The 12845-nt window shown below is 51.2% G+C and overlaps 1 protein-coding gene across 6 annotated transcripts in view; it reads left to right on the forward strand.

Moving 5' to 3' along the window:
* MEGF11 (multiple EGF like domains 11) overlaps positions 1 to 12845 on the forward strand; it is a 219155-nt gene that overhangs the window by 181188 nt on the left and 25122 nt on the right. For all 6 annotated transcript variants that reach the window (XM_041744100.1, XM_041744104.1, XM_041744101.1 and 3 more), the window contains exons 10-12: positions 5141 to 5261; positions 6217 to 6380; positions 7446 to 7548. In XM_041744100.1, coding sequence (XP_041600034.1) covers positions 5141 to 5261; positions 6217 to 6380; positions 7446 to 7548 — 388 coding nt within the window. The remainder of the gene's footprint in view (positions 1 to 5140; positions 5262 to 6216; positions 6381 to 7445; positions 7549 to 12845) is intronic.

A 12845-nucleotide genomic window follows, 5' to 3' on the forward strand; every position in this document is an offset into this window, starting at 1 on the left:
CAATGGGCTGTCCCCCCAATGTTGAATGGTATATGGTCAGGTTCAGGCTATGCATTAGCAGAGGAGGCAGCCACCTAGCTGGTGTGATTCTTGGAGCCCCAGGAGGACTCCACAGCCCTGGGCCACCATTCCTACCATCCCTCCCTCCTTTGGGTTAAGACCCCTACTGCAGGCGAGATGTTCAGAGAGTCATTGCTGAAGGGCCCTTAGAGACAACCCAGCCAGTGGTTCCCAGCTAGACATTTTGCAAAGGCTGTAGCAGGTTGCCAGGAGAGGTTTTGAACGTTTCACAGAGCCTACAGGCAACCTCCCATTGCCTGTGATGAAGCTAACTAAAGCACCAAGGTTTTTCTTTTGCTTTTAATTAGAATTAACTCTACGTGATATCTCAGGTTAGTGTGCACTCACTAGAAGCTCTGATTGGTTGTAGGTGACATCATTGGAATTTCTAGGTCATGGTTGGGTGACAAGATGCTGCCACCAGAGTCACATGGCATGTGGTCACTGGCCAAATTGCACCTATTCAATACGTGAGTGGCCTTAGACATCAGCACAAAGTGTCAGCAGTGTCTTTCAGATTCAGAGGGTTTTGTGGAGGGAGGATACTCCCAAGGGTCCATGGTGTCGAAAAGTTAGGGAGATGGATTGATTTTAATAACCACATATAATCAAAAAGGAAACTAAGGCCTGTATATTACCCAACACGAACACAAGTCCATCAGTGAGACATGTGCTGGATGGAGATCTTGGGGAACAGCCTCAGTACAGGGCCCTAGGGTGCTCCTTGCTGAGGGACTGAGGGTACCAAGCGCTAAGCTATGTGAGGCACAGGAGATGCCAAATGCAAACTCCCCAGCTTCACTCTGATGTGAGCTCACAAGCCAGGCCTGTTGTCCTGTCCTTTTCCCCAGAGTGTGAAAAGACCAACAGATGTGAATTCAGGGCTGGTCTGGGCCAGAGCGGGGGGGTGGGAAGCAGACAAGACCCGGCCCCACAGCCTGTCCCCTAGGGAGCACTGGCCTACGGGTCTCAGGTCATGGCTCTCTGGCTTTCAGTCTCCTTTTCATGAAAGCTATGGGCTTGATCATCTCTACCTTTCTGTTCAGCTCAGAGGGTCTTATCTCCCTGAGTGGGTGCCCTGGAGGCCCACAGGCTAATTTTCCAGCTGGACTTCTCACCCTCAGCCTGGCCAGGCAGGGTTTGGGCCAGGGTGTGGCTTGGAACTTTAGACCAGGATCTGGCCTGGCTCTCCCTGTTCATGAGCGCCCCCAGAGCGGCCTAGAGTCAGTGTGATAGCATAGGACCCAGTCTGAGACCAGACAATATTCTGCTTCCTGTGTGTGATGGACGCCACCCAACGTAGGCCCGCCAGGGCCCCTCACCCGTCTATTCAACACTGTGGAATCCCTGTAGTCTATGCCAGGGCCTGAGCTACAGATGCTGGGGCAACTCAGATAAGATCCTTGTTCTCCTGAATCTCTAGTCTACCTAGGGGAGCAGACAGCAAATCCATGGACAGATACACATCTGGAGGCCGGCGGGTGTGTGCCTGTGCTGACACAGCCTGGGAACTGCCCGAGGGCAGAGACTGGGTCTCAGCATCCTGCGTGCCCCTGGAGCACACTACCAGGGCTGGCTCAGAGTTGGTCCCATGCAGCGAACAGTCATTGAATTGCCTGGCATGAGAGAGAAAGCATATGGGAAGTGCCCAGTCTTTCTGGTTGTCCACAGTAGAAGCAGTAGAAGCCAGCGTGTACATACAAACATCTCATTTCAATTAAACAACCTTTATTGAGGGCCCATTATGTACCAACAGGGTCTCAAGCCCTGAGAATCTAGACATGAATAAAATCATATTCCTGCCTCCTTGAGCTCACCACCAGCCCAGGGCAGAGGCAGGCACATGAGCCCACCAGGATCCCCAGGGTGCTCAGAGGGTGGTGGCTGTGTGTGCACCCATCGCCACCAGAGCAGGCCTGGGGAGGGAACACAGCAGGAGGGGAAGATGACGAAGGAGTCACAAACTTCTACCCAAATCCACACGGGCAGGTAAACAGATACCCCTAGACACACACACACACACACACACACACACACACTCATAGGTGTATACACTGACTATCTAAGTGTGTGTAGACACAAAGACTGACTTCTGTAGACTCAGACTCCTCACAGGCCATCATGATTAAAGCCCAGATTGGGGGATGTGTACGGGGGAGAGAATGGCCTGTGTGTTGGGAGTTGATACCTGGGGCACCTTGGGAATCACTCCACCACCTTGGCCAGGGGGATGCCGGGGAGGTGGGCAGAGCTGTTAGTCTAAATCCGAGAAGTTAGGCTGACTATTGGCTTGCTGTGAACGTCAATCAAGAGACAGCCAATCAACAATAGACCAGGCCTGCTGCTCACATCAGTGGCCAGACGTAGGGAGTGGGACAAAAGGTTTAACAGCTAGTACTTGTGCTTCTTGAGGAGTTGAAGCAGGTAGGAGTCAGGACAGCGGGGTGGAGGAAGGGGAGTGCTCAGGATTTGCCCTACCAGGCTCATGGTCCTTCAGCGAACTCTGCACTTGAGAAACTGCTCTCTTCCCTAAGTGGACTTTTTGCTCTTAGGAGCTAACAAATCGAAAGTGGAGGAGCTCCTGGCACATGGTAGCCCCACAGGGAACGGTCATTCTGTCCCCTAAGACCATGCCCCTGGTGTGTGGTGATGAAATTTCTGGCCTGTTTCAACTGTGAGGAGGGGAACCAGAAGGTGGGAGGGAGCAGGTGACCTTGGGGGCATGAAGCTAGGATCCCTGCCCTCCATGAGCACCAGCTATCCTCTACTGCACAGGGCCTGGCATTGTTCATTGAGTGAGAGAGGGATCCCTCCTCCAGAACTGCCTTCTGCCAAAACCTTGGAGAGCTTCGTGTATTCCTTGCACAGAGATATTTCCTTGCAGTCGTAACAGCTTTTACAGCACTCTCTACCTTCCAGGCACAGTTCTATCTACTTCAAATATAATTTAACAATCGTACGAGGTAGGGATGTCATTTTTCCCATTTCACAGATGCAGGAACTCAGTCCCAGAGTGGTTTAGTAAATTGTGCATGGTCACGCAGTGAGTAAGCGGTGGAAGCAGGATGGCACCAGAGTCCATTCTGTAACCACTGGGCCCTGCCACGCGTCTGGAAGGAAGATCTGATTCTCACTCCTCCCTCACTATCTTCTCCTTCATCCTCACTAGTGCCCTAGGGGGCGCTGGATGAGGCTCTGAGTCTCCATTTCCTTCTCTAGGAAGCAGAAAGTCCTCTCAGCCTGGCATCCTCAAGCTGTCAATATTCCTGCATGGGTTTTGCTGGGAGAAAATTAGTGCCTGGGTGCAGCCTTCGGGGGCAGGGGGCAGATATTTCAAGCTGGGCACTCTGCATCTTGCCTCCTGGAGTAGGGCCAGGACGAAGAGCCTTCTCGGAGCCCCGTCAGCAGGCCCACAACCAGGCTCACAGGCCCCTGGAGGCCCCCCGGGAGGACTGGGGCTGGGGCCGCTAATGAGGAGACCGGGAGAGAAACCCTTGTCCCTTAAAGTAAACTCATGCAGAGAAACTCATAAGCTGTGCCTGCAATTTGCACGCTGGCCAAGGCCCTCAGAGCTTAAATCTATTCCTAGGGGCTATTTATAGTCTTAGAAAAATTAGAGTTTTCTGGTAATGGGAGTACTGCAGACTCCAGCTGATGAGGGCCTGCCAGTGACCAGCAGAGACTAGAGTGGAACCATGGAGCCTTCTGGTGAAGGACTTCAACGTCTAGCAATGACATGCTCAGAGCAAATAGCCCTATAATGGGCTCCTGAGTAGAGAAGGCATGTCCTGGGGGGCTCACGGAAGAAAGCCCAAGCCCCCTTACCTGGCATTCAAGGCTCTCAGCTCCCCTCTAAATAGCCCCCTCACCTCTCCCTGCACGGACTCCTCCCCCAGCTACCCTTAGAATATTCTCAGCTCTCATGCTCCTCTGCACTCTTGTCACACTCTTCTCACCTGGATTGCCTTTACCTCGTTCTTCTCTGGGGAATTGAATGGTCCCACCCCTCAAGCCTCCAAAGTCCCCATTGCCCTGTAATGTGCCCCCACTCTGTATCCTTCACTGGAAGAAATAGCCCACCTATGGAGGCCTGGGCTGAGGTACCCAACTTCTCTATACAATTGCTTTACCTATAAAATGGGTATAATGCTGAGGCAATCACCTCTGGCGAGTATTATGAGGATTAATGTGATGATGCGTGCTCCTGACATTGAGAATGCGCTCAGTAAACATTGACTATGACTACCTAGATTTAACATCTCTGAGGTTCAAGTAGATGGGGATAGAGTATTATTACCTGTGTTATGGGGTTGTAAGAGAGTCAAATAATACTGAGAGGCAAGGGGTTACATTCTGTGCTGCCGTGCCCTATACAGACCCAGAGACCAAGTTCTGAGGGGCTTTGCCCATCTGGAGCTGTAGTTTGGAAACCCCTCCCCTGACTGGTGACAATTACTGCATTCGTTTCCTATCACTGCCATGACAAACTACACATTGAGTGGCTTAAGGCAACACAGATTTATTACCTTACAGTTCTGTAGGTCAGATCTGGGTCTCATAAAACTAAAGTCAAAGTCTGCAGGCTCTGTTCCTTTCTGGAGGATCCAGGGGAGAATCCACTTCCTGTTCATTCAGGGCATTGGCGGAATTCAGTTCCCAGGGTTGTAGGACCGAGGTCCCATGTTCTTGCTGGCTCTAAAATGAGGATTGATCCTACCATTCAGAGGCCACTACATTCCTCGGCTGTGGTCCCCTTCCTCTGTCTTCAAGGTCAACACAGGCAGGTGGAGGACTTCTTATAGCCGATCTCTCCAACCGTCTTTAGTCATCTTCTACTTTTAAGGACTCATTGTGATTAGATTGGGTCCACCTGTGTAATCTAGAATACTCTCCGCATCTCAAGGTCCTTAGTCACATCTGCAGAGTCCCTTTTGCCATGTAAGGGAACATATTCACTGGTTCTAGGGATTAGAACATGGATATCTTTTGTGGGGGCTGGAGGGGAGGGCATTACTCTGCCTTCCATAGCCCCCCAGCATGGGACAACCTCTGATCTAAAATTTACCTCCTTCTTTTCCAGGGAGAGGTCTGTGCGGTTCCATGTGCTGCAGGGACCTACGGCCCCAACTGCTCATCGGTCTGTACCTGTCACAATGGTGGCACCTGCTCCCCAGTGGATGGTTCTTGCACCTGCAAGGAAGGTGATGTGCCTTCTGCCCAATCCCATGCCCTCAGATGTGCACACTTCCCTGGGTGGGCTGCCCGCTGAGCTGCCCGGGCTGTTCCTGCCTCATCTACCCCCATGCAGGTTCAGGGAGCTTATATGTCAGGTCCCAGCCAAGGAGACCCAGGCCGGGGACTTCAATAGCAGAGATATAATAGAGGGGATTAGTTATAATGGCATCAGAATCACTGGGGGGAAAGTGAGCAAACCAGAGATTAGCAGCTGAGGGAGGAGCTGCCACTGCTCCTGCCTAGGGTGGGAGGGACAAATGGAGGAAATGGGGTTCCAGAGGGCCACCAGGTGGGAGCGGGGATGTGGATAGAGGGGCTGCATGACAGCAGCGAATACAGGGGAGACCCAGCCATTGCCACCATCAGGGGCCAGGCGGGAGGCAGACAAAGCAGAGGAGGGACCAGGCATCACTTCTACTCCCCACCTGCGGTCTGTGAGCTAGGTCTCCCATTATGAAGCCCACCTGGGAGCCAGCTGAAGGGGAAGCCTGGTATATGCAGTTGCAGGGATCAGCCCCCCGTAACTCAGAGCTGGGGAAGCAGAGGAATGGATCTGAGAGCAAACAGGCCGATGACCAGCCTCAGAATGGAAAACCAGCCTGTCTTGCAAGCAAAGGGCCCTAAAATAAGCCACCTGATTCTATCCTGGGCTGAGTTAGCCCTCTGCATCTCAGCTGGCTCCCCGTCCTAGGCGGGGTCATGCACCCACAGTGAGAGCAGTTGAGGGGAGGCAGGAGCCCTGGGGTCTGGCCCTAGGTCTCCTAACCGCTGTGCCGTGTTTCTGAGTAGCAGGTGGAATGTGTGTTCCAACCCAGTGATCAGAAAAGCAGTGGTTTAGGTGGCAGGTACCGAGCTGGGGGGTAGGCAGAAAGCCGTGCCCAGCCCCGATGGAGAAGTGACAGAGCCTTTCCCTCCCCTCAGGGTGGCAAGGCCTGGACTGCACCCTGCCGTGTCCCAGCGGGACGTGGGGCCTGAATTGCAATGAGAGCTGCGCCTGTGCCAATGGGGCAGCCTGTAGCCCCACAGATGGCTCCTGTTCCTGCACCCCCGGCTGGCTCGGAGACACCTGCGAACTGCCCTGTCCCGTGAGTGCCCACGGCTGGGAAGGGCGGGCAGGCCCAGCACCCCCCTCACCCTTGCCCTGTGGTTAATCTGTCTTCAGAGGCGTGCACAGAAGAGCACTGGCCCAGATGGTGGGACCCTTAGATCCAGGTCTCAGCCCAAGTTCTGACCTCTGTGGACACTGTCCAACTTTGGCCCTCAGCCCTTTCATCTATAGAATGGCAAATATCGGGCAGGTATAGTGCCTCCATGTCACTTCCCCCTTGCTGCACTTGGTTAACATTCTTAACTGACCCTGGCATGTTGACCTGAGCCCAGTGCAGCCTCAGAATCCTCAGCATGATGCTACAGGACAGCCCTACTGCCCCTCAGAGTTGCTGTTCCTCAATAATTTTATGATCAGGGTATGAGAGGACAAAACCAAGCACTATTCAGTGATAACCACCGAGACTTAATCACTGGATTTTAGTCTAAGATACAGTTAAGTTCAACCAACCAATATGTGATATTGTTGAATGAGGCCTGCAGTCCTGGGTTCAAATGTGGACTTTGCCACTTCCTAACTATGTGATCTTGACCCGATTTCTCATCCTTTAATTGTGAATATAATGGAACCATCCCATAGATATGCTGTGGGGATTAAGAAATATGAGTAACAAAAGGTTCTTGATACCTAATGAGCACGCAACAAATGTTGAGTGCCACTGTCTTGCCTAGAAATGAAGAATAAACCAGTCATTCTCTACCTGTGATCAATGTATTATGATTTGCAAAGTGCATTCTCACCTGCAGTTTTAGCTTACAATCACTAACTACAGCCCTTCGAGCTTGACCACCGAGAAGTAGGGCAGGACCGTCACCACCTTCCTCCAAACCCCATACTCCTATTAACACAACCAAAGAATTATTTGGAGTGGCCTTGTGGCCATGTTGAGCACAGTCATAAATAAAAAGTGCTCCAGCTGTGCTCCGGCCACAGTCTCTCTCTATCCCCTCAGGACACTGGCTCAGGTTGTCATCAAAATCCAACAGAAGCGTGTGAACCTCTGGGTGTCTGGGTCTGATCATTTCTCTCCTTCCCTACACAGGATGGCACATTCGGGCTGAACTGCAGTGAGCGCTGTGACTGCAGCCATGCGGATGGCTGCGATCCGGTCACGGGCCACTGCTGCTGCCTGGCTGGATGGACAGGTAACCACCCCCACCCCACCTGTGAAACCAGGTCCCTGGTGTTCTACTTCTCTTGACTGTTCTTTCTCTTTCACATATTCTTCTTGCTCCTTACATATGCACCTGTCCCTTCTCTCTTCTGGGCCTTTGTTCTCCATTCATTTCAAGCAAACAAGTTATTGAACACCTGTTATGTGCAGGCTTTGTCCTAAAGGCTAGGAATATACCAGTAAGAAATCAGACAAAGGCTGACACACAGTGGGTGTAGGTGCTTAATCTGTGTTCACAAAGGATATGGTAGAGTCAGGGATGGGGACTTCCTGCTTAGCCCAGAGTCACACTCCTGGGCCCCTATATGTGTCCATCAGCATGCCTCCCAAACACAGGGAAAATCCCACTGCCACCACTGTGGTCCTCTAAGCACCATCTCTCAGCTGGCCCTGCCATGGCCTCCTACTTGGTCTCTGGGCCTTCTCCCCTCTTGCCCAGCTATATCCATTCTGCATATGGTGGCCACAGTGAACTTCTCAAAACCCAGCTCCGTTCACAGGAGGAGTCCTGCTCCAGGTGCCTCAGTGGCTTCCCATGACACTTGTTGAAAATCCACAGGGTCTATATGACCTGGCCGCCACCCAACTCTGCCACCTTTTGCCCCTTCCCATCACTCACTACACTGCAGCCACCTGGGCCAACCACCTTCCTGACCTCAGGCATTTTGTACATGCATTCCCTCTGCGTGGGTTGCTCTTTCCTTTTCTCTGCACCTGATAATGCCCTCTCTCCATTACAACATAACCAAGACTATGTACGTCTTATTAATTCTCATAATATCCTACACTCTTCTTTTTGCCATACTTACCTCAATTGGCACTGAAGTCTCATTTGAGTATTTATTATCTGCCTCCCCAATTAGACCATCAGCTCTCTGGAGGCAGAGCCTTGCTCACCACTGTGTCCACCACCTGCCACCCAGTGAGAGACAGATGACATGGTGGTTAAGAACACAGATCTAGGGGCACCTGGGTGGCTCAGTGGTTGAGCATCTGCCTTTGGCTCAGGTCATGATCCCAGGGTCCTGGGATCAAGTCTCGCATCGGGCTCTCTGCAGGGAGCCTGCTTCTCCCTCCGCCTATGTCTCTGCCTTTCTCTGTGTGTCTCTTATGAGTAAATAAATAAAATCTTTTTAAGAGAGAGAGAGAGAGAGAGAGAGAACCCAGAGCTAGAGCCAGGCTGCCTGGGTTTGTGACCTTGGGCAAGCCCTTTAACCTCTCAGGGCCTGAATTCTCCATCCATAAAATGCAGATAATTGTAATCCTCACAACTACAGGGTCATTTTGAAGTTTAAATGAGTTAATACCTGTAAATGCTAACAGTGCATGGTGCTGTGCTCAAGAAATGTAGCCCATGAATACAGGAAGTGCTTAATAATGCTATGCTGTGTGAATGTGCTCAGTGGTGGATAGAGAAAGAGAGATACAGGCATTACTGGCAGTGTAGGTCTTGAAATAATCATTCACACCAGGTCGCTCAGCAGCCTCTGTTTTCCACAACCAGAAAGCGTCTGAGCAGCAGAAAGCCAGGGACATGGCTTCCTCTATAGCATCTCTGACTTGGCTCCCCTGACCTGCCCCATGGAACAGAGTGAGGCCCCACTCTAGTAGTCACTGGTACCCCAGATCCCTAGCTGGAGCCAAGTGGAAATCCACTTTAATTTTTCATTGCCTTAATTTCAAGTGAGTCGATAAGATTTTAATGATATCTGGTGCTTAAAAATTCTGTCTTTGATGGACAACTTTTCAGCAAGGCCTCTGCTGTTCTAATGTAAAGCTAATTTTCCCATATATGGTGCTGAAGCCTTTTCAAAGGAGTGATTGATGTCCTGAGGTTTGTCGTGGAAAAGGGGACCAAGGAGGGAAAAGGAGGCGACAAGATATAGGCCTCGGACTCCCACTTGGTGAGCTCTCCCCACCTATCCCTGCCCCAAGAAGTCCACCCCTGACTTCCTAGCTCTTGGCGTATTGCTCATGCCTTAGCTCAACACCAGTTTTGCTCTGCCCTAAATTCTCCCCTTGCCCACATAAGCCTCAGACTTCAGCAAGTGCCATCATGTCTAATTCACCTTGCCCTGTACATAGTACATAGGAAAACAGGGCATAGATAAGGCCTCTCTTCAGGTTGAGGGTTCCCTTCAACCCTGCAGAGGGTTGTAGGGAACAGCAGTGTGACCCATGTGCCTGGGTCAGGCCACAGAGAGAGCGTGAGACAGAGATGGGATCAGAGGTCCCTGTCAAGCAGCAGTCTAATAAATGTTTATTGAAGTAAATTTAAAGAAGCTGGGCTATACTCATATATGGTTTTTCCCCTTAAAATGAAGGAACCTCCAAGGTAATCTACTCTAACCTCCTCAGACTACAGTTGAGGAAAGGAAGTTGTCCAAGGTCTCAGGGCATTAGTGTCAATAGGATGGGGACGTGAGATCATTTTGCAAGAAGGAGCCATCTATTTGTTCGATTAGCATTTATTGACCCAAGCAACCACCAAGTCCTTAGTTGGCAACTACTGTGTACCCAGCACTGTGTCAGGCCCAGCAGTAAATAGCAAAACTCAGTAACAGCACTAGTCCCTGGACACCAACTAGTGTCCCTAGTGCCTAGGCACTAGGGGCACAAAAATAACCAGGATGGCATCCTGTCCACTAGGAGCACCAAATCCATCCTGTCCAAAGGAGGGTCATCAATAAGCCATGCTCCCTGTCTTCAAATTGCTGGCAGGGGAGACAAGACTTATGCATGAAACATTCAAATAATAGGCAGGGACAAAGCTGTATGCCACTATCAGCTAGCTGCTCGAATCCCTGAGCAGCCATCCAGAAAGGCTTCCTGGAGAAGGAGGATCCAAACCAGACCTTGAAGGATGTGGGTTACTGAGTTGTTGGCCTTGTGACATGAACCTGAGGTCACAATACATAGATTCTTAGCCTAGCTTTACCCATCAATGTAGATGTTTAGGGGGTCCTGAAAAAGAAAGCAGGGAGATTCTATAAGACAGGGAAGGACCTCTGAGGGGGATTACTATCCCTATTCACCTACTGGGAAAATAGGGCATAGATAAGGCCTCTCTTCAGAAGTTGTAGTTGGGTGACCCTCCCACCAGGCCAAGGGGCAGCTTCTTTGACCACTCCAGTAGAACTAGAGCACTCTATGCAGGCAGAAACCCTGGACCCCTCTCCCCACTCAGGTCCCAGTGTCTTAAGTTCTGGTCCCAGTGTCTTAGTCTGTCTAAGTTCTTAGTCCTTAGGACATGTAAAAACCTCCAACAGGGGTCCCTACTCCCACAGAACCTGGCCTAGAATATAATAATTGCCAGATCCTAAGAACCATGAGCCCCTGCTGTCACCTGCAATCTGCATAATCATCTTGCAGCCATGGTTCTCAGTCCCCAAGAAAGAGGACCCCTTTTTGGCATGAAAATATTTTGAGGTTCCCATACGGGACAGCAGCTGTACTTTTAATATCTGTCAATTGGGAGAACACACAATAGCAACAAGCTGCCATGAATTCAAGGGGGCTTTTGCACGTGTTGTGTTTTACTAATCACAGCGGTGTCTGCAGAGGGTTGTAGGGAACAGCAGTGTGACCCATGTGCCTAGGTCAGCCCACAGAGAGAGCATGAGACACAGATGGGATCAGAGGTCCCTGTCAGGCAGCAGAGTCTGCCCTAGTCCAGTGTGCCTCCGGGGACAGCGGAGTCCCTTGGCCTGCAGTCTGATCCTGGCTTTCCAACAGAAGTATTCCTTGGAGCAGGTCACAGCTTCTGTGTCTCTAGAGAAGGGGAAAGTTGAAGCAGCATCCAAAGCTTTGAACGGCTTCGTGGTTCTGGCTTCCCCAGGCTCTCCTCCGCTCAATCCAGGGGATTTGTGCAGGGTTAGCCCCTGGAGCAGCTGAAACTGCCCCGAGAGATACCTCCACTGGGGGGCAAGGCCTGCAGGCCAGATTCCCTCCCTCCACAAAGAGGCCTCATTTCCCGGAGAGTGGCATCTGAAGCCCTGGCCCTGCTGCTGAATTGAGATGTCACAGGGAGGGAGCCCGGGGAGGGGATGTGGGCGCCAGACTAGACAAGCACTAGAGGATGACCAGAGCCTGTTGCAGCCCCTCCCTCGCCACTCTCTCCGGCTGCTCAGCCCCCCTTCCCTTTCCCACGGGCTCAGGTGGGCTCGTACAACTCCAACCTGCCTCCAAATTGGTCCCACTGCTCTCCCGCTGCTGCTGGGGCTGGCTCTCTTCACTGGGCCCAAGCGTCTTCTTCCATCTTTCTTCCTCTTTCCTGTCCCGATAACAAGGCAGACATGATTTTTAAACTAATTCTGCTCTTCTCTGAGCCTCTGATGTTCACCTTCCAAAGCCAAGCCAGTTTCCTGTGTCCCGCTCACCTAATGCATGTCAGATTGGAAGTATCTGCCCGAGAGGAAACCCCACCCCAGAGCCTCAGGCCTTTTGAAATTCCTTCTTAGCCTTTGGGCTGTAATCACCTCAGTACATTTCTCCTCTATCTCAGCTCAGAAAGCCTATTTAATCCTTCTTCCTCTTTCTTAATAGAGTACATGGCAGTGCAGAGAAAACATCAGAGGGCATCACATACGGTGACAGTAAAATGTCATTTTGCAAAGTGTCAGTTTCTATCTTATCCATGTGTGCACATATGACCTAAAATCCACGTGGCACCGAGGGGCTGTAGTCCAAAGAATCTGAGAAGACGCCACCCATTGTCTGAGCCTGCACCCTGGGGCTGGGTGGCTGGAACCTATAGGACCAGTGGCTGCAGGGCTAACATGAGTGGGTGTGTAGGTCACTCCCAGCTGCTTCAGCCCTGCCCCATAACAGCGTTCACTTGCCCATAGTTGGTTTCTCTCAAGCTTAACCTTGGATACCAGCTAAGATGTCAAAAGTGAAGGTGGCCCTTCATGACCTGGTCCCTTCTCTTGGTCCTACAATCTCAACTCTTGCCATACCTCATTTTGTACTTTGTGGTTCAGCTACACTATGCTATGTTTTCTTTTAAGGCATGATTCTCCTTCTTGCCTCCCATTTTTTGCACACACAGTTTCCTTTATCTGGTAAATTCCTTCTTGGCCCTGAAGACTCACTTCAGGCATCACCTCTTCCTGGAAGCCCTCCCTGACCAGCCAAGCCCGGACTAGAGTTTTCCTCTACATTCCCAGATGCACCGGGCTCACCTCCACCCCTTTATTCTGCACAGTGCCCCTTCCCATCATCCTTCCTTCTGCCTTCACTCCTCTTACCACTAACCCAAGTCTACCT

The sequence above is a fragment of the Vulpes lagopus genome, chromosome 2, assembly GCF_018345385.1.
Source record: "Vulpes lagopus strain Blue_001 chromosome 2, ASM1834538v1, whole genome shotgun sequence".
NCBI lineage: Eukaryota > Metazoa > Chordata > Mammalia > Carnivora > Canidae > Vulpes > Vulpes lagopus.